The sequence below is a fragment of the Podarcis pityusensis genome, assembly GCF_964106645.2.
Source record: "Podarcis pityusensis genome assembly, chromosome: 14".
NCBI lineage: Eukaryota > Metazoa > Chordata > Lepidosauria > Squamata > Lacertidae > Podarcis > Podarcis pityusensis.
The window spans coordinates 9,648,846-9,669,559 of NC_138039.1; the positions used below are offsets into that span (position 1 = coordinate 9,648,846).

The window sequence follows — 20,714 nt, forward strand, 5'->3', positions numbered from 1 at the left end:
AGGAGCTTGGTTATAAAGGCTGACCACATCGTTGAACTCTTAAAACTATAAAGGATCGTGTCATGAATGCGCCAGCTCCGAGTGAAGTTTTGCAGCCGGCTGCAAAAAGCAGCCAGGAACAGAGAGGCTGGGATTTCACTCAGGCAGAGGAGAGCCGACAGCTGCAGGCTTCGCTTCCTTCTGACCTCAAATGGCAGGATGATAAGGCTGTAGTGGAGAGCGGGCTGGAACGCAGTCAAATCTCTCAGGAAGCACAAACAGGAGTGAATACGCACAGAGATAGTTGGTCAGAAAAGGAAGAGGCTGGAGCTAATCCAATAAGTCTGAAGAGTCGGCGAATGGGAGGGCTGCTAGATCAGAAGCAAAACGAGATGCAAAGGGTGACGGTTCCATATGTTCTGTAGACACCGGAAGGAGTCTTCAGAAGGGTCATCTTGAGTGATAATGCCGGCGGCCGCGTTAGAGCCATCCGGAGCTATCTGTTTGTTTTTGCAATAAATCCTCCTTTTTAATTACCTACGCTTACGGTGTTAGCGGGACACGGGTGGCGCTGTGGATTAAACCACAGAGCCTAGGACTTGCTGATCAGAAGGTTGGCGGTTCGCATCCCTGCGACGAGGTGAGCTCCCGTTACTCGGTCCTTGCTCCTGCCAACCTAGCAGTTTGAAAGTACGTCAAAGTGTAAGTAGATAAATAGGTACCACTTTGGCGGAAAGGTAAACAGCGTTTCCGTGCACTGCTCTGGTTCGCCAGAAGCGGCTTAGTCATGCTGGCCACATGACCTGGAAGCTGTACGCCGGCTCCCTTGGCCAATAAAGTGAGATGAGCGCCACAACCCCAGAGCCGGCCATGACTGGACCTAATGGTCAGGGGTCCCTTTACCTTTACTGTGTTATCAAGCTGGGAACCTGGGCTCCTGACAGATAGCGGCATTAAGGGGAACAAGTTTGATAAACTGTTCACCCTGAAAGCATTCCTCTCCACCAGCTTTGAGCCACAAATGAGTCCCTTAGCAACCAGGCCCTGCAGTGATCTTATTGTGACATAACTGAGATGAGAGGCCAACATTTTGTACGGAGACCTGCCCCATCTTTTCTCGGACCGGCAACCTGGCTGTCGCAAAGGTCCCAGCTTGGCTTCCTGGCGCGATGGGGCGGATGTAAAACACACACAAACACCCGCTTGGAATGTGCCCTTGACGGAGCGGCGTGGACCTAGCATGAGACACGCATATGCAGCTTTGGTGTTGAGTTCCCTGCTGTTGGGGAAGAAGCCAAACAGAGATCCTTCCCCCCACAGCGGCAGGATAGTAGTGCGGGAAGACCCAGGCACCCCCTACCAGGAGGGCAACAAGCTGCTGAAATTCCGCAAGTCTTTCTGCTTTCAGCATGGCTTCTGCTGGCTTTCGGACTCTCCCTGGGGGTTCCTCCTGGTGGGATCGGCCGTGCTGCTTCTGTGGCTGGTGCTAAACATCTGGACTTCATCGGGCCCGGCTTCTTCGCAAGCGAAGCCTCGCGAGGCAACTGTGAGCTCGGTAAAGAGATGTTTCTCCTTAAAGCGTATTCAGTAGTTATGGCCGAGAAAATTACAGTGGTACCTTGGTTCTCAAACTTAACCCGTTCCGGAAGTCTGTTCCAAAACCGAGGCGCACTCTCCCATAGAAAGTAATGCAAAACAGATTACAGTGGTACCTTGGGTTACATACGCTTCAGGTTACATACGCTTCAGGTTACAGACTCTGGTAACCCAGAAATAGTACCTCGGGTTAAGAACTTTGCTTCAGGATGAGAACAGAAATCATGCTCTGGCGGCACAGCAGCAGCAGGAGGCCCCATTAGCTAAAGTGGTGCTTCAGGTTAAGAACAGTTTCAGGTTAAGAACGGACCTCTGGAACGAATTAAGTACTTAACCCGAGGTACCACTGTAATCCGTTCCAGACTTTTAAAAACAACCCTTAAAACAGCAATTTAACATGGATTTTACTACCTAACGAGTGAGAGGAGATAGGATAGCTATCATCAAATATCTCAGCAGTTCCAGAAGGTAGGACCAGGATCAACAGATTCAAAGTACAATAAAGGAGATTCTGACTAAATATTAGGAAGAACTTTCTGATGGTGAGAACTATTCAATGGTGGAACTGTCTCCCTCGGGAGGTAGTGGACTCTCCTTCATTGAAGGTTTTTAGGCAGAAGTTGGGCAGCCTTCTGTCATGAATTGTTTAGTTGTGATCACGGCATTGCAAGGGGTTGGGCAAGACCTCCTTCTTTGGAGGTCTTTAAGCAGAGGCTTGACAACCATATGTCAGGAGTGCTCTGATGGTGTTTCCTGCTTAGCAGGGGGTTGGACTCGATGGCCCTTGTGGTCTCTTCCAACTCTATGATTCTATGATTCTAAGATGACCTTAGGGGTCCCTTCCAACCCCTGTGATTCTGTGGTGAAGGCCGACGTAGGAGGACGGCTATCTAAGAGAACTGGAAAGCAGGTAATCCGTTTTTCACTTTACTCATCTGCCTTCACACAGGCGGAAACGGTTCCCGAACTAGAGAGAAAAGCAGAGCAGGAAGCACCAGGAAAAAATGGTATGTTTTTGCAACTTGACTTTCTCCCTTAAACAGTGTGTTTGAAACTCCCATTGTTCTACGTGCATTTTGCGACAGGGAATTTCATTAGTGCAAGCAGTTTCTGAGCTCTGGGCATAGTACTGCGCCTAAGATTTCAGATTAAAGCTGCAGAGTGGAAGGGGGGAAAGGTATAGGTAAAGGACCCCTGACAGTTAAGTCCAGTCGCAGACAACTCTGTGGTTGCAGCGCTCATCTTGCTTTACAGGCCGAGGGAGCGGATGTTTGTCCACAGACAGTTTTTCCGGGACATGTGGCCAGCATGACTAAGCCACTTCTGGCAAAACCAGAGCAGCGCATGGAAATGCCATTTACCTTCCTGCCGGAGTGGTACCTATTTATCTACTTGCACTTTTTGGCATGCTTTCGAACTGCTAGGTTGGCAGGAGCAGGGACTGAGCAACAGGAGCTCACCCCGTCATGGGGATTCGAACCACCGACCTTCTGATTGGCAAGCCCAAGAGGCTCAGTGGTTTAGACCCCAGCGCCACCCGCGTCCCCGAGTGGAAAGGAAAGGAGGACCTTTTTCTGCCTCTCCACTTCCAGTTCAGAGAGTAACTGGAAGAAGACTGGAGAAGAGTCCTCTAAACAATATTAGGGGGGTGGGCGGGCAGGAAAGAACTAGACCATGTGAAAAATGAACGTAATATTTTAGCTGCAGTTCATTCATTTCCAGCTTTGTATTCTTGTTATAAAAAGCATGCCTAGACATTCTGCTGTTGCGCCATTTAGCTCCTAGCTTCCATATCTCAGTTTCTAACGCTGCCCTTAACTTGTTCTTTTCCAACTCGTGTAATAATTGCATTGTCTCTGTGGAGATCTACACTGACATCGGTGTGGGACGTCTGTTCTTGGTTTAACGTGGTGTACACCACTTCTTATTGCAAGCTGGCAGTTTTATAAATACCTCTATAAATAAAATAAAATAAAACATGCTTCGTCATGGCAGTGCCGGCGGGGCAGTTGTTGATGTGGGAATGACAATAAAATAAAAAACCCTCCCTCAGAAGTGAATGGAGGATAGATAGAGAGGAGCGTTTGTGTGGAAACTAAAGGTAAAATTTACATGTGCTGCTCCGCCTACTTTTAATTCGGCCCCACCCACTACTGCCATGTGGCCCTCAGGCCAAACAGGTTTTTGTACCCCTGAGTCAATGTCATTCTTTGATTAAACATTACAGAGCTATAATAAATCTTCAGAACAAATAATATTATTATTATTTTGTCGTAGAATGTCTTTGCGTTTGTGGGACACCGTTAACTTCTTATTTCGAAAGGTAGGTAACTCTAGACTAAAGGGATGTTATTTGGGCTGTGTTCTAGGGGGTGCCCAGGTGGGGAGTCTTCTGGGAGAAGACTGGTAAGGGCCCTGGGGAGTAAAAGGCAGCCCCTTACGTCCCAGCTGGCGCAAAAGCTAACAAGGGATGAGTGGGGGGGGGGGAAACAAACACTAACAAGGGATAAATGCAAACAATAAACACTAACAAGGGATGAATGCTAACAAGAAACACTAACAAGGAATGAATGCAAACCAGACATGCTAACCAGGGACGAATTTGAACAAGAATCAGGCTCGTATCAGGCAGCAGCTTTCCAGGCTTTCAGGTCTTTCCAGGCTGTACTTAAGAGATGCTGGGGACTGAACCTGGGACTTTCTGCATGCAAATCAGATGTTCTGCCATCCCTGTCCCTCTTTTCCCTCTGTTGTTTTCCTCCAGAGTGGACACAATGACATAGAAGTTAGACCTGCCCACTAAGTTCAGTGTGCCTGCTCTGTATCTCCCTGGCGTTGAATTCCATCCTAAGGCGGTTCCTAAAATGTTTTGTAGGACACAACTCGGTCCCCACTCCCCTCAACACAAAAACAAAGTTTTATCTTGCTTTATGCTAACTTGGTACATTCTTTTCCACGCTGCCTTTTCTTTTCTCGTCCTCATGTGATTGCCCAGCCCGATCTTAGAAATTGCATAGACATGTAGTTTTTTAAAATGTGAACTTTTGGAAATGGTAGGAATTTGGGCGGTGTCCAATGTTAGCATTACTCAGAATAGCCCTCTGGGAAATTAATGGGCATGCAATACTCAGGCCCACTAATTTCAATGGATCTATTATTTTAAAGCATTTGTAAACCACTATATATATATGCACACACACACACACACAAAATTAAAATTCAGTTGGACCTGACCCTTATTAACTCACCAAATGTACAAAACAACTCTGTTTTGTCTTATTTCTTGCAGTTGTGAGCAGCCTTGTGAAATTCACCACTGTTCTTTTGTTCCATGTGAAGATATGGGAAATTGGCATCAAGAGGAGTGTTTATGTCCAAAATATGATGGATTTCCTCCACTGAAGTATGAGGCCATTTTAAGCCATGCTTCCTGCTCCTCCTCCTCCTCATCATCATCATCTTCCTCCTCCTCCTCCTGCCTACCTCATTTAAAATGTCTGGACCTGCATTCGAGTTCCGAAAACTTCCAGGATGCTAGAGATACTTCGTGGACCGTATTAGATTCCTCGGATGTGACGGAGAGCAAAAGCTCCGATTCCTGCTCCAATTCGGAGGAGCCCTGCTTGATAGTGCCAAAGCGTGAACCATTGGAGGTCCCATTGCTGCCTGAAAAACATATAGAAGTCATAAGAATCCCTTCCTTCCCGCCTATGGCTCCGTTTACACAGATAAATATTCTCCAGAGCGCGACTTATAAAAAAGAAGACCAGGTCATCTTGGTGGAAAAATGTGTCGCAATTCGTATGGGCCCTGCACCATCACATAAGGCCAAGCCACCCTCTCCTCCCAAACTGATGGACAAAGACAGTGTTGAAAGTTGCACGGATCAAGAGGAGAGGGAGGAGAAACCTCCAGAATTGTCCTGCTCGGACCAAATGCCACTTCCGTGTATAGATATGGATATGACGTGCGCACAGGACCATTCTAGCGCCTCGGAGGAAAGCTTGCCAAAGCCGTGTTCTCCCACCGGTCAGCGGCCTGCGACAAAGGCAATCTCCCGCACCAGCTCCCCTCTGCGTGACTCTGAGCTGGCCCCTTTAGTCCTGGAAGAGATGGACAGGGAAACCAGAGGCTCCCTTGAATTTCACGTCAAAAAGAAAATGGTTCAGAGGCGGTGTGGCGTCCCCACCCTCGTCTCCAAATCTGAATCGTGGTTTCGACCCTGTGCGGACGAATTTTCCGGGGAGCTTGAAAGCAGCCCCCAGAGGCCAAAGAGAAAGAAAACACCAGTGCCAATTTGTGCCCGAAGCCCCCTGCCTCTTGAGTCTCCACACAGAAACGCCACGGTGCTCTATGCGAAACCTTTACGAGAATCTCCAGGAACCAAGAAGTATTACCTTCTCCATTTGGAGGACCAGCCGAAAGAGAGCGGGAAGCCTTGTTTCCTCACGAAGAGGCCAGGCCATAAAACTGGGACTTCCCCTGGGAAGTATATTCTCCTCTCGATGGAGCCAGAAGACGTGAAGAAGCTCACTTTCCACATGACGGTGAAGATGTTAGAAATGCAGACGGGCGCCTTTCCAGAAATGGTGGAAAAATCCTTCCGACTCTACAAGGTCCTTTCTGCAAATCCTCTGCCCAAGCCGATCCGTTTTGGCAACAAAACCCCAAGGCCCAAACACATCTGCCTGCCCTTCGCCACTGGAGAGGCTCCTTGCATCATTGACCTGAACATTGGACACAAATACTTGGCCTACAAGTCGAAACTTCCAACGCCCTATTCAAAGTCGGTGGCAGAGCTGACCTACAGTTCTTCACAGCTGAGCGGGACTGAAACAAGTATCATGAAAAGGGCGCCCCCTGAGCCTCACACACCCAGCATCATTTTGAGGAGGCATCCGAAGGAGGAAACACCTCTTGGCTTGGATCAAATGCTGATAGTCCCAGAGCCCCCAAAGCCACACAAAATGGGGATGCAGGCAGAGACAGCATCCTTCAGCAAGGTTCTCCGGTTTTCCTTGAGTACTGATGGAGCGTCAGCTGAAAGAGAAGGAGCGGAAAAGGGAGTGGAGGCTGAGGGCAGACAAGGGATCAGAGGCCGTGAATTAAGGCACTTCCAGGAGGAGCTAGCGGGAAGATCATCCTGCGTGATTCTCCCGATTTTCATTGATGAGAGAGGAACAGTGGTCAGTGGAAGAACTGCAACGTTGAAATTAAAGGACCACCAAACGGAGCTGGAGGCAAGGCCAAGCCATGAGGTTCTCGCAATTGCTTTTGATGAGGAAAAGATAGAAGTCAGTGGAAGAACTGGAATGGTGGAATCAAAGGACCAACAAAAGGAGGTAGAGAGAGGACCATGCCGCGAAGTTCTCCCAATTTTCTTTGATGAGAAAGGGACAGAGGTTGGAGGAAGAACCAGAACTGCAGAATCAAAGGACCGCCAAAAGGAGCTGGAGAGAGTGTCACATCACAAGGTTCTCGCAATTTCCTTTGATGAGAAAGGAACAGAAATCACTGGAAGAACTGGGATGGTGGAATCAAGGGACCACCAAAAGGAGGTAGGGAGAGGACCATGCCATGAGGTTCTCCCAATTTTCATTACTGATAAAGGAACAGAGGTCAGAAGAAGAACCAGAACTGCAGAAACAAAGGAACATCAAAAGGATCTGGAAGGAGAGCCAGGCCACAAGGGTCTTCCAATCTCCTTTGATGAGAAAGGAGCATTGATCACTGGAAGAACTGGAATGGTGGAATTAAGGTACCAACCAAAGGAGGTAGAGGGAGGACCATGTCCCAAGGTTCTCTCAATCTTATTGGATAAGAAAGCAACAGAGGTAGGAGGAAGAACCAGAACTGTAGAAACAAAGGAACTTCAAAAGGAGCTGGAAGGAGAGCCAGGTCACAAGGTTCTTCCATTCTCCTTTGATGAGAAAGGAGCAGTGATCACTGGAAGAACTGTAACTGTGGAATCAAGGGACCAACAAAAGGAGGTAGAGGAAGGGCCATGCCACAAGGTTCTTGCAATTTCCATTGATGAAAAACTAACAGAGATGAGTGGAAGCACTGTTATGGTAGAATCAAGGGACCAACAAAAGGAGGTGGAGGGAGGTCCACACTACAAAGTTCTCTCAGTTTTGCTTGATGAAAAAGAAAAAGCGATCACTGGAAGAATTGGAATTGTGGAATTAAGGGAACACCAAAAGGAGGTGGAGGTGGAGGGAGGTCCACACTACAAGGTTCTCCCAATCTTATTTGATGAGAAAGCAACAGAGGTCGGAGGAAGAACCAGACCTGTAGAAACAAAGGAACTTCAAAAGGAGCTGGAAGAAGGGCCAGGCCACAAGGTTCTTCCAATCTCATTTGATGAGAAAGGAATAGTGATCACTGGGAGAACTGTAATTGTGGAATCAAGGGACCAACCAAAAGAGGTAGAGGGAGAACCATGCCACAAGGTTCTTGCCATTTCCATTGATGAGAAAGTAACAGAGATGAGTGGAAGCACTGTTATGGTGGAATCAAAGGACCACCAAAAGGAGGTGAAGGAAGGGCCAGACCACAAGGTTCTTCCAATCTCCTTTGATGAGAAAGGAATAGTGATCACTGGGAGAACTGGAATTGTGGAATTAAGGGAACATCAAAAGGAGGTGGCAGTGGAGGGAAGTCCACACTACAAGGCCGTCCCAATTTCCCTTGATGAAAAAGGAACAGTGATCACTGAAAGAACTGGAATTGTGGAATCAAGGGACCAACCAAAGAAGGTAGAGGGAGGACCATGCCACAAGGTTATTGCAATTTCCATTGATGAGAAAATAACAGAGATAAGTGGAAGCACTCTTATGGTAGAATCAAGGGACAAACCAAAAGAGGTAGAGGGAGAACCATGCCACAAGGTTCTTGCCATTTCCATTGATGAAAAAGTAACAAAGATGAGTGGAAGCACTGTTATGGTGGAATCAAAGGACCACCAAAAGGAGGTGAAGGAAGGGCCAGACCACAAGGTTCTTCCAATCTCCTTTGATGAGAAAGGAATAGTGATCACTGGGAGAACTGTAACTGTGGAATCAAGGGACCTCCAGAAGGAGGTGGTGGGAGGGATACACCACAATATTTCCCTTGATGTGAAAGAAAAAGATATTGGTGAAAGAACTGCAACTGCAAAATCAAAGGACCAAAAAATGCAGGTGGAAGGAGCGCCAGTTCACAAGGTTACCTTTGTTGAGAAGGGAGCAATGATCAGTGGAACTACGGTATCAAAGGACCAGTCAAAGGAGCAGGAGACAGGTCCAGTCCAGACGGTTCTCCTGGTTCCCCTTGATAAGAAAGGCACAGAGGTCGGTGGAAGTCCTGGGGCAGCAGAAACAAAGGACAAGCCAAAGGAGGAGGATGGAGGGCCAGGCCAGAAGGTTCCCCCAGTTCTCCTTGATAAGAAAGACACAGAGGTCGGTGGAAGTACTGGGACTGCAGAAACAAAGGACAAGCCAAAGGAGCAGGAGGGAGGGCCAGATCAGAAGGTTCTCCCAGTTCTCCTTGATAAGAAAGACACAGAGGTCAGTGGAAGTCCTGGGGCTGCAGAAACAAAGGAGCAGCCAAAGGACCAGAAGGAAATGCCAGCCCAAAAGGTTCTCCCGGTTCCCCTTGATAAGAAAGGCACAGAGGTTGGTGGAAGTCCTGGGGCTGCAGAAACAAAGGAGCAGCCAAAGGACCAGCAGGAGGGAGCTCCAGGCCAGAAGGTTCTCCCAGTTCCCCTTGATAAGAAAGGCACAGAGGCCGGTGGAAGTCCTGGGGCAGCAGAACCAAAGGAGCAGCCAAAGGAGCAGGGTGGAGGGCCAGGCGAGAAGGTTCTTCTTGTTCCCCTTGATAAGAAAGACACAGAGGTCGGTGGAAGTCCTGGGACTGCAGAAACAAAGGAGCAGCCAAAGGACCAGGAGGAGGGAGCTCCAGGCCAGAAGGTTCTCCCAGTTCCCCTTGATAAGAAAGGCACAGAGGCCGGTGGAAGTCCTGGGACTGCAGAAACAAAGGAGCAGCCAAAGGAGCAGGAGGCAGGGACAGCCCAGAAGGTTCACAAGGTTACCTTTGATGAGAAAGAGGCCGGTGGAAGTCCTGGGACTGCAGAAACAAAGGAGCAGCCAAAGGAGCAGGAGGCAGGGACAGCCCAGAAGGTTCACAAGGTTACCTTTGATGAGAAAGGAACGGTGGTTGGTAGAACTACTGGAACTGTGGAATCAAAGGAGCAGCCAAAGGACCAGCAGGAAGTGCCAGCCCAGAAGGTTCTCCCAGTTCCCCTTGATAAGAAAGACACAGAGGTTGGTGGAAGTCCTGGGACTGCAGAAACAAAGGACAAGCCAAAGGAGGAGGATGGAGGGCCAGTCCAAAAGGTTCTCCCAGTTTCCCTGGATAAGGAAGGAACAGAGGTCGGTGGAAGTACTGGAACTACAAAGCAGCAGCAAAAGGAGTCGGAAGGGGTGCGCCGCAGGGTTCTCTTGCCTTTCTTTGAAGAGAAGGTGAAAGAGGCTGGCCCAGCTGAGAAAGCAAGGAGTGGGCAAAAGGAACCAGCGACTGACTCCCTGCTTCCTTCTCCTTCCACTGGTGGAAAGGAGGCAGAAATGGAGAAAGGGGCAGCAGTGGCCGGTGGAAGCAGGCCAGAGATGGAGAAGGCCAGGATCCGGAAAAAGGAGGCCTCCATTATAAGGGCAAGCCTCTTCCTCGAGCTGGACCTGGTGAAAGAGAAACTGAATCTGCACTTGAAGAAAAAAATGGAAGCCCGGCTGCTTCCGTCCCAGGGAGCAGAGCTGCAGGTCCACGTTGGCTTCGACAAAGAGGCGAGAGGAAGGAAAACAAAGAAATCGGCACAGCCGAGCCATTCCGCTGACCCTCAGCCGAAGCCGAGCCGGCCCTTCTGTTACGTCTGCATGTCCCTGGATAAAAGTGGGGTGGCAGTCAAACCTGTTTGCTGGGTCCTTCCAAAGCGGATTTTGAAAATGAACGGGAACAGGGTTCCCCAGGTGGTACGATTGGAGAGCAAATCCAAAACTGCTCCAACTAGCTCTGCTCCTTCCGGCTTGGCAAAGGAGGCAAAAGGGGTGCCAAAAAAACCTGCTGTGACAATCCAGCCATCTTAGAGAGAGAAGGGGATTTCTTTAGAAGCAGAAGGGATATTGGGGTGGGGAGGAAGAAACTATTAAAGATATTTGCCTAAAAGCGAAGCCCAGCTGCTGGCCATCTTGTGCTGTTTTATGAGTTTGCTCCACATCTGCGTATGTTAATGTCGTGGGGAAATTCTCCCTCCTAGGGACTGATGCAGGAAAAATTTGGTTCTGTTTGCTACAAAACCCCACACTTTGTGAAGCACTCTGCAAAGCAAAACACAGCGATAGCCTTTGAAATTTGCATTCCGGTTTAATTCTGCAGCGCAGCTCTCCTGACAAGTAATGTGTGCAAAAATAATAATTAAAAAAAGATATGCTGGGGTAAAGTGTGCAAATAGATGCATGTACAAGTGAAAATAACGTCTAGAGGTTTATTTTCTCGGCAGAAACATAAACATTAGGGAAATGCATTGCAAAAATGTGTATATTGGGCGGAGTTTCATACAAAAGATGTATACGGGCAATGACCGTTTTGCAGGGGGGTTGCGTTCCTGACCCCTGCGCGCATCAGTGGAGTGCATGGAAGTCCACCCTGCCCCGTTATGCCCTCTTTTGTACAACCCCACCCCCTTTTCTGGCCCCATCTGGGTTGTGGCGATGCGCGCATGCATGGTTGCTTGTTCTTTGAACACATGCAAAACAGTTATTGCCTGCATTAGAGATTTGCACTAAAATTCTGGTGGAGTTTCATGAGGACTTTAAAAATAATAATAAATTAGCTGAAATGGAAATGTGCGGAGAATTTAAAGATGGGGGAAATAAGAAACTGAGAGAAACTGAACTGAGCAGATTTGCCCACCCCACTCACCACAACCCTGTTAGCAGAGTAACTAAACTGCAGCTAGGAAGCCTGCTCAGAGTTTCTGCACTGGTTGTCCATTTGCTCCTGGGCCAAAGTCAAGGCATTATTGTTGGCCCACAGAGGCATTGAATTGTTGGAAGGGACCCGAGGGTCATCTAGTCCAACCCCCTGCAATGCAGGAATATCTTTTTTATTTTTAAATATTTTTTTCCATAATTTTATGCATTTTAACATAACCATTTCAAACATTAAAGCACAAGGTTCTTTTGAACTTTCAGGCCTCCTTCCCTCCCTCCATCGGTTCCATGTTTAAGATTGAAAGACCTACACTGGCTCCCAGTACGTTTCTGAGCACAGTTCAAAGTGTTGGTGCTAACCTTTAAAGCCCTAAATGGCCTCGGTCCAGTACACCTGAAGGCGCATCTCCACTCCCATCGTTCTGCCTGGACACTGAGGTCCAGCTCTGAGGGCCTTCTGGTGGTTCCCTCACTGCGAGAAGCCTAGTTACAGGGAACTAGGCAGAGAGCTTTCTCGGTAGTGGCGCCCGCCCTGTGGAACGCCCTCCCACCAGATGTCAAAGAGAAGAACTACCACCAGACTTTTAGAAGACATCTGAAGGCAGCCCTGTTTAGGGAAGCTTTTAATGTTTAATAGACTATTGTATTTTAATATTCTGTTGGAAGCTGCCCAGAGTGGCTGGGGAAACCCAGCCAGATGGGCGGGGTATAAATAAATTATTATTATTATTATTATTATTATTATTATTATTATTATTATTGCTGCATCTTTTACCATTATCCATCTATTTTAAATAACCATAATTACCATAAGTAATTGCCACATTACAAGTGTCATTACATCCCTGCCGAAGATTTGCAGTGATCTTTTAAATAAATTACAAATTTACTGCAGTCTTTAGAAAATACTTGATCTTCCTGGTTCCGGATCTTTCCTGTCAGTTTCGCCATCTCTGCATAGTCCATGAGTTTCATCTGCCATTCTTCTTTCGTTGGTACTCCTCCTTCCATTTCTGGGCTAGTAGCATTCTCGCTGCCGTCATTGCATACATAAAAAGTCTTTTATGTAGGAATCTCAACTCAAGCATCCATGACAGGTGCCCGTCCAACCATCCAAGGAAGGAGAGTCCACAATCTCCAGAGTCCCGAGAGAGTCTACAGTACTCCATTGCTAAACTGTTATTGTCAACATTTTCTTCCGGATGTTGAGTCAGAATCTCCTTTCTTGTAACTTGAATAGTTTGAAGAAAATCTGGTCTATAGTTACAATCAGGGCTGGATTTAGGTTCGATGAGGCCCTAAGCTACTGAAGGTAATGGGGTCCTTTATATGTCCAGCTGTCTTTGTCAACAACAAATTATCATTTTTTTGTGTTGAATATATGCCATACGGTAATTTATGGACCTAATAGGTATCTCAAGCCATTTGCACATATCAAAATATGTATTTTATCAAAGTAATTGTTGAACTGAAATTCAATTAAGAAGTATATTAATAGTGGAGTTTTTTTGGGGGGCCCTAAGCTATAGCTTGTTTAGCTTATACGTAAATCAGTGATTAAATTAGCTTACAGTATTACATATAAAACAAGCTTGATAGGTTCATGGAAAAATGGGTGGTGTTTTTATACTGTATATTTTTTGCAATGCTTTGGAATAATAAGTTCAATGACAGCCTTGTGCAACTTTCAACACTGTGTTTGTCCATCGATCTGCCTTAGAGGATCAAAAATTAATTGAAAAGGAAAGAGCAGCTCGCAGTCGGGGATTGGGGAGGGGGCATGTGCCCGCCTCTCCGCAGGTGTCCTGTCTCTCCCCGGGGCTCCTCTGCGTTTGCTCGGTGTGGAGCCGCAAGAACGGGATCGGACCGTCTTTTTGCAACAGACCCAAGAGAACACCCAGGCGCATGCGCACTGGGGTGTGTGTTGGGGGGGTGAAGTTCCAAGGCGTGCACTTCCCAGGGCTGCCGCTTGGCGGCGGACAAGAGAAAAAAAAGCAAGACAGCGCAGCGAGCGTCGGGGGCGCGCGCCAGCGTCGCCGCCGCCTCGGGAGCGGCGCCAGCCTAGATGGGAGTGAGGCGAGGCTTTCAACGCAGGCGCGGTGGCCAAGTGGTAAGGCGTCGGTCTCGTAAACCGAAGATCACGGGTTCGAACCCCGTCCGTGCCTCGCTAAAACCTCGTGCGGGCCGAATGCCTCTTCCCCTCGCCCCGGTGGGCGCGCCAGAGAGAATGAGAGGGAGGGGCTCATTTTTAGGGCAATTTAAGACCCGAAAGCGAAAGTTTAAAGAAGAAGAAAAAAAGGGGGGAAAGGGAGCGAGGAGCCACACCGGAGGGGAATCTAGCGATCTAAGCTCGACTCCCGTTTGTTTCCCACGTGAAAGCAAACACGGGGAGAGCATTCACTCGCCAGGGTCCTGCACCTTAATCGTACCAGGTCGGCTTTTGATTTAAGGGGTTTTTCCCACGTTAAAGGGCGATCGATCAGCCTGGTATTTGCCTTGCACTGCTGGGATTACCGATTTCTTTTCCTAGCTCCTGCGCCTTTTAAAAGCAACCCACTGCGCACCAAGCTTTCCCCCAGGAAGCAAAGCGAGGGGGAGGAAAGGCAAGGTATATATTTATTTTTAAAAGCTGCTGACTTGCTCTTGGGAGTAAGCAGGAGTCAAAAATCTCACAGTGAACTTTGCTTTTATTTATTTATTCCGGCATGTTGTAATCCTTGCACGCTCAACACCTCCACTTAAGTGTTTTTTGCTGGGCTGGGAATGGCGATACTTTTTAAACGCCTTGCATTATGGAAAGATAAGGTTCTAGTCTTCATGAAGGGCGCATCACGGCGCAATTCACAACAGCGGTGAGCAGCATCCAGGGGGAAAACCACACCCGGAGCCACTAGAGGGCGTTCTTGCAGCACCAGACTTAACTGTGCTTGCAGGTTGTCGGAAAGGAAACCGAATTTGCAGAGCAAAAAAAAAGTGAGACGTTGTGGGGGAAAGCAGCAACTGGCAGCTGCCTTGATTACAATTAGGGAACAGCAAGGCGCAAATGTAAATAAGCCAACCAGTTTCAGACTGGTTGCAAGCCCTATGGTGCAAATTCCAATTCCTTAGTGCATAAGATGCTATAATGATTAGCATTGTTTTCTGACAGTGAAGGTTGATTCTTTTTCTGGTCAGGCAGAAGTTCAGCAGGTGACTCTTCATGTCTGTCTCAAAGGCAACAATAACTGCACCTGTTGAAATTCAGGTAGCACCCTCTTTTGCAACAGAACTTTTTGCTTTTGCAAATCAGACCTCATGTGTGACCATTGGAGGGCAGCAAATCCATCCTGCTGTTTATTTATTCATTTCAATAAACGATTCCCAGGGCGCATTCTGCGAAGGAAATTAAAAGTGAGCGGCAGCAATAATACTGAACCAAGTAATGCGAGCCACCGAGAAGTTTCCGCCTTGGTTTCGATTCCCAGGGATTGTTCGGAGTGTGACCTCGGATGATAAACAAGCAGTTATTGCTAATTCAACTGGCAGAATGGTTCTTTCGAATGACCTGAATGCTGATGGGAAGGAACTGTTTGGCTCAGAAGATAACAGAGGAAGAAACTGTGTTTATGGGAAGTTTTGTTTTTAAATTGTGTATTTTAGCATATCCCACTGATGAGCTGCTTAAATGTTACTAAATGCTACTTTGTTACCTAAATGTTATTAAATGCTAGCTTTTGTAAAACATTAAAACATGCTGAGACAGTTTAAATTTGGGGAACGACAGAGGCTTTCCACATGGCTTCTTGTTTGTACACAGTGGCTCAACTTGGAAATTGGGGAATATTCAGAACAAAATTGCAATTCTTTGCCCCCCCCCCATCCCTCCAAAGTAGAAAGCATTAGTTAATGTTTTGGGTTTTTTTTTCTATTTTCACATTCAACTTGCCTTATTTCAAAGGAAAGATCATACTCAGTGGTCGCTCGCATCTCCACACTGCAGGGAGAGATGCCATCTGAAACCCTGGAGAGCAGCTGCCAGTCAGTTTGGACAGTACTGAGCTAGATAGACGAATGGTCTGAGCTGGGACAAGGCAGCTTCATAATATTTTCCACCCACAACAGCGCATGTTATCTGATGTTCCTTGTCCCTTTGCACTGATGATTTTCCTCCCTAGCAGTTGGAATGTTCAGGCACATTCTATGACCGTACAGATTGCAGAAGCCACTGTGACATCACAGAATTTCAGCCAATGGGTGTGGAGGCCGTGCCTAATTTATGCAAAAGGCTCACTGGGGCTCAGATATGGTGTTTGTCATGCCACGTGATGCAATATTTAAAAAGAGGAGAGCACTTCTGAACATGTACAGTGAGCCTGTTCCGTGCAATCGTACCTGGTCCTGAAATGCCTAGGATTTTATTGTGAGTCGCTGAGAAACGTAGGCATATGATACATTTAATAAATGTATAATAATGAATAATAATAATAGGGGTGGAATTTCAGCCTATGCTACACAGCTTCCAGGCAAGCTGCTGGAGGCTGCAAAACCTTTTATATATATATATATATATAAAATGAAGTACTTTTGTCATAGCTGTCAACTTTTCCCTTTTCTTGCGAGGAATCCTATTCGGAATAAGGGAATTTCCCTTTAAAAAAGGGAAACGTTGACAGCTATGACTTTTGTAACATAAGGCAATACACAACACATAATGTATACTCTGAAATGAAGTATTTTTGTTAGATACAATGCAATACAATTAATACAAAATATAATATAATATGTAATTGAACTCAGGTGTGTAAGAAGATAGTAGAATTGTAGAGTTGGAAGGGACCCTGAGGGTCATCTAGTCCAACCCCCTGCAATGACAGGCGGGATTGTGTTCCTATGCAGCGATTCTGCGGCCACACCACGCAAGTGCAGAAACTAGATGCATCCTGGGCATGCACTTTAAAAGTTAAGATTCTAGTCCCTAAGACAGGCACAGATATGCGTGAAGGACTCCTGGTAACAGCAGCAGTCCTTCAGAAGTAATATGTTTTGAGATCAGGAGGTGGTGGTGGAGAAGAGGCAAACAGCCATTTTTCCCCTTTCTCCCAGGCAGGAATAAAGTGTGGAAACATCCAAGTTGCGCCTGCGGTCGCTGGTTCCAGCTGCTGTTCCTACAGAACCGACCGCGAGGCCTTTCTCCTCCAGCTCCGGAGCCCCGTGTAGCTGCGGGTGGGCGTGGTGGCAATTTCAAAATTGCATCCGCTCGCTTGCTTCTCTCCCTGCTGCAGCTGCCTGATAACGCAAGAGCCCTGGCTGTGCTGCGAAGTCTCCTCTTTCTTGCAGCGCCTATACTGCACCCCGATCCCCTTCCGGAGCATGTTGGACTGCAAGCAAGCTGGTCGGGGCAGGGACCTTACCTGCTTGCCTGTCGCCTCCCTGTGTCCCCCTTGGCAGCTCAGTTGCAGTCGGCAACGTCTGCAAGGGGCGCCGGCTTGGCGAAGCCTGGGAGCCTGTTCCTACGCTCCGGGCGCGCGGTTGCTTGTTGCTTCTTAAAGCGGCAGGGGAATATTGCAAAGCGGAGACGGAGTGTTGGGGGGAGCAGCTTTTCTTCTCCCCTCCTCGTTCTTTTTCCTTTAATGCGTGAGCTCCAGGCCTTTGCACAGGCGAGGAAGGGCCCCCGTTGCGCGAGGTCGCGGGGTGCCCACCAACACTCCAACTGCAGAGAGAGAAAGGGGGGACAGAGACACCTCTGGCCAGATGTGGCCCGGAGCGGGTTTTTTTTGGGGGGGGGGGAGAAAGCAGACAGCTGCTTCCCCAGTTCCAAAGACCACCCCCCCAATCGGTTTTATTTTCCTATATGCCACCACCCCACTCCACCCCACAGCCAGAGCTCTTCTCCCTGCCTGGGCCAGCCTTCCCTTGGCTGGCGGGCCACACCCCCCTGTCTCCGCCGACGGGGCGGGCAGAGGAGTCGCTGCCCCGCGGGGCAGGCAGGCGGGCAGGCAGGCAGGCAACTCGGGGAGACTCCCTCTTGGGCGATCGGCCGCGGTAAGATTTTTTTTTGGGGGGGGGTCCCGGCCAAAACACCCCCCCTCCCCACCGCCACCCGCCTGAGTCACGCTTTCGCCGGGGAGGAGAAGCAGCCAGGCAGCCAAGGAGGGAGGGAGGGGCGGCGGCCACGCCAGGAGGCGCCCGGTCGCCTCTTCCCCCTCCCCGGCCTCGGCCCCAGGCAGGCAGGCAGCCGGGAAATTCCCCGTGCCCCCCCCCCTCCCCGCTGGCGGAATCTCTTCTGACACCCCCGCCTGTGCAACGCCGCCGGGTGAGTCCTCTCGGGGGAGCCCCTCTGGGGATTCCCCCGAGTCCCTCCCCCGCTCTCCTCCGCGCGGGGATCCTCGCCTGGGCTCCGGACGCCGGCAGGTGTATTTGGGGAGGGGGGGAAGGGGGGGCGGGCGGACCCCCTCCTTCCTTCCCTCTCTCCCTTGCCTGTCTCTTGGTGTTATGCAATCAGAAGTGCGGGGGGGGGAGAGACCCCCCCCCTGGCAGCTCCCCGCCCCCTTTCCCCCCTCCCACCCCGGTGGGCTTTTGTCAGATGGGGGGGGCAGGCGGGGGGAGGCGGAAGCCGCCAGCCAGCCAGACGGAGCACCGGGGTTCCCCCGGGAGCGCGCAGCAGACACTGGCGCCCGCCTGCTCGGCTGGAGAGAGAGAGAGGAGTGGGGGGGGGCGCGCTCCCGTCCCACCCCCTGGAGCTGGGCTCCTTGCTCTGCCCGAGATGTGGAACTCAGGAAGCAGGTGGCTTGGCGGGGTTTGGACTCGAGAGCATTTTATTATTTGATTTTTAAAGGACGGGGATGCAGAAACCAAGCCCACCCCCCCAAAAAGACCCACGTGGAGCCCAGGCTCCGCTGGCCTGACTCCCCCACCCGCAATGGCTTGACTGTCTCCACGTGGCTGCTTTGCTTTGCAAAATATAGCGCGTCCAGCCTCCTGGAGGACAGCGATGGTGCCAGACACAGCCTGCTTTGTACGTGCTCAGACAGTTCCCTTTGGGGGCTTCGTAAGGACATCTCGGAAGGAGACCCTGCTGGATCGGGGGTTGCTGGAGGGTCCCTAAGCCAGGGCGCTTGCTGGCTGGCCGGCTGGATGCAGCCCTTCTCCCCATGGGATGCCTGAAGCTGACAGCCCTGACTACCTGGGATTCAGAGGTAGACTGCACTTAGGTATGGAGGTTCCGCTTATCCAACACAAAGAGGAGCCGTTGATGCATGGATGGGCCTCAACCCCTCCTAAAACCCTCGCGTCTTGTGTCAATGAGTTTCGCACATTAATACATAGCTGTCAACATTTCCCATTTTATTAAGGGAAATCCCCTTATTCCGAATAGGATTCCTCGCAAGAAAAGGGAAACGTTGACAGCTTTGCATTAATAATAACAATAAGAACTTACTCTTGCCTGACCATCAGCTGGACTGGGTGGTGCTGAGCTCTAGTTTTAGGAGAGAGGCGGAAAAACTTCTCTCTGCTTTCTCCACGTGGTGTATAATTTTAGAAGCCCGTAGAATCATAGAATTGTAGAGTTGGAAGGGACCACGAGGGTCATCCAGTCCAACCCCCCGCAACGCAGGAATCTTTTGCCCCACGTGGGCCTCGAACCCGTGATCTTGAGGTTAAGAGTCTCATGCTCTACAAACTGAGCTATCTCACTTACCTCTCCCCTCCCTTGCAGGCTTTGAGGTGGGTGGGTGCATCACTGAAATCTCAGGTGCCGCATCTGGAAAACAAACAGGCATGCCTGGCTTTTTATTCCAGAGAACCTTGGCTTTCGCCAAGACTGCTGCTGTCAGTTTTGACTTCTGGGTGTAATCCGTGGGTTTTTAGGGTTGTTGGGTTTTTTGCATGCTTTGTCTTTTTTTGTGTGAAATGGTACTGCCTTGTGACCTGTGCAGGGAAGACGGGGGAAATATATGGTTTAAATAATAATGAATAGTATTGCACAGAAACAGGGCAGCTAAGGTGTCAGTGGCTGCTGCTGCAAAGCAGTAAATTAAAAGTAATGCATGGAACCTCCATGGATAGGCACAGTATACCCCCAGAGGGAGAATTCCACTGGGCTGGATGAGTCCTTGATCTGATCCAGTGAAGCACTTCTTACAAATCTGTGTTCTTGAAGAAAGTTGCGGGCACAGAGCATGGGTATAGCCAGGATTTTTGTTGCGGGGGGCGGGCAGGCCTTTTGTTAGGGGCAGCAGAACCTCAGTTTGCTCTGTATTTTTATTGGACTTCTACTGATTTGGGGGGGGGCAGGTGCCCCTCCCTGCCCCCCTACCTGGGCTACACCCATGGCACAGAGCGTATTGGGGAGGTGATGGTAAATTGGAAGGAAAACAGCAGAGGTTGGGATGGGGCCTGTCGGAAAGCACATGGTGCGCAGATTTGCCTCTGGGGTAAGAAGAGGCGGGTTGTTCTGGTCTTTGAGGGATTTCAGGGGAGCCAAATTCAGAGGGCTACTCTGCAGCCACCGCTGTGAAGCTGCTTCCATGGTCTGCCACAGGACTGTGGTCTAGTGAATTCTGCAGAGACTGGGGTGATCTGGATGTTCAAAGTTCCCATCAGATTGTGGCTCTTGCAGCTCATTTCTACCAGAGCTTAACCCCACCCTTGATAACAAGCGTAAATCTGATCCTTCAAAGACTTTGCTATCTGGCCGTGAATGAGAGTCAGCAGACTCTGAGTAAGATCTGCGCTTGGTTGGTGGGGAGATGGGTGTGTGTGTGTGTCTTTCTGCACAGGGCAGGAAATTTTGCCGTCTCGTCTCAGCTTGTCAGGAGGGTTGGGAAACTCTCGTAAGGGAGAAATCTAGGCAGGGGAAAAATCCAGGGGAGCGATCTGTGAAATAAAAGTGAACTTTTGGATGCGGTGGTTCCAGAGTCGGGGTTTTGGGGGCGAGATGAGCTTACGTTTTATCCAACTGGCCCACAAAGTCCCTCTTCTGGAGCTCACGTTGGTCTGCAAAGGAACCCTGTTTTGCGGTGACTGAGAGAGCGGAGGGTTTGCATGGAGTTTCTACAAAATACCTGTATCTTAACAAAATACCTGCATCTTAACTGGCGTAGCAAATCAGCCTTGGGTCACCTGCAGGCAGCCTGTTTCTTGAGTTCTCCTCTTGATTGCTTTGCACAACTTCCACTTTGTTCCTTCTGCTGT

At 49.2% G+C, this 20,714-nt stretch overlaps 1 protein-coding gene and 1 long non-coding RNA gene across 9 annotated transcripts in view; both read left to right on the forward strand.

Moving 5' to 3' along the window:
* The first annotated feature begins 850 nt into the window (after nucleotides 1–850).
* Nucleotides 851–10,778, forward strand: LOC308462910 (uncharacterized protein). 5 transcript variants are annotated; one of them, XM_080980918.1, is made up of 7 exons: nucleotides 851–1,534; nucleotides 2,525–2,582; nucleotides 3,853–3,898; nucleotides 4,865–8,870; nucleotides 9,195–9,230; nucleotides 9,450–9,632; nucleotides 9,735–10,778. In XM_080980918.1, exons 1-7 carry the CDS (start codon nucleotides 1,220–1,222, stop codon nucleotides 10,692–10,694), a joined length of 5,604 nt encoding a protein of 1,867 aa, XP_080837044.1. In that variant the 5' UTR covers nucleotides 851–1,219; the 3' UTR covers nucleotides 10,695–10,778. The 5 variants fall into 5 exon arrangements, with proteins under 5 accessions (XP_080837044.1, XP_080837043.1, XP_080837042.1 ...); XM_080980917.1 differs by having other exon boundaries at nucleotides 9,195–9,632; XM_080980916.1 differs by having other exon boundaries at nucleotides 854–1,534; nucleotides 4,865–7,919; nucleotides 8,136–9,632.
* A 2,794-nt stretch (nucleotides 10,779–13,572) lies between these two features.
* The window catches only part of LOC308463116, a 29,822-nt gene continuing 22,680 nt past the window's right edge, over nucleotides 13,573–20,714 (forward strand). The window contains exons 1-3 of one of the 4 annotated variants that reach the window (XR_013979445.1): nucleotides 13,573–13,650; nucleotides 14,905–17,561; nucleotides 18,485–18,730. This is a non-coding gene — a long non-coding RNA (uncharacterized lncRNA). Of the gene's footprint in view, nucleotides 14,149–14,904; nucleotides 17,562–18,484; nucleotides 18,731–20,714 lie in introns of all 4 variants that reach the window. The other 3 variants (XR_013979446.1, XR_013979448.1, XR_013979447.1) reach the window with 3 other exon arrangements.

Coding starts and splice junctions, on each gene's coding strand:
- LOC308462910 (XM_080980914.1), top strand. CDS start 1,220: ATGAGACACGCATATGCAGCTTTGGTGTTGAGTTCCCTGCTGTTGGGG. Junction 1,535..2,524: donor GCGAGGCAACTGTGAGCTCG/GTAAAGAGATGT, acceptor GCCTTCACACAG/GCGGAAACGGTTCCCGAACT. Junction 9,633..9,734: donor AGGCAGGGACAGCCCAGAAG/GTTCACAAGGTT, acceptor ACAGCCCAGAAG/GTTCACAAGGTTACCTTTGA.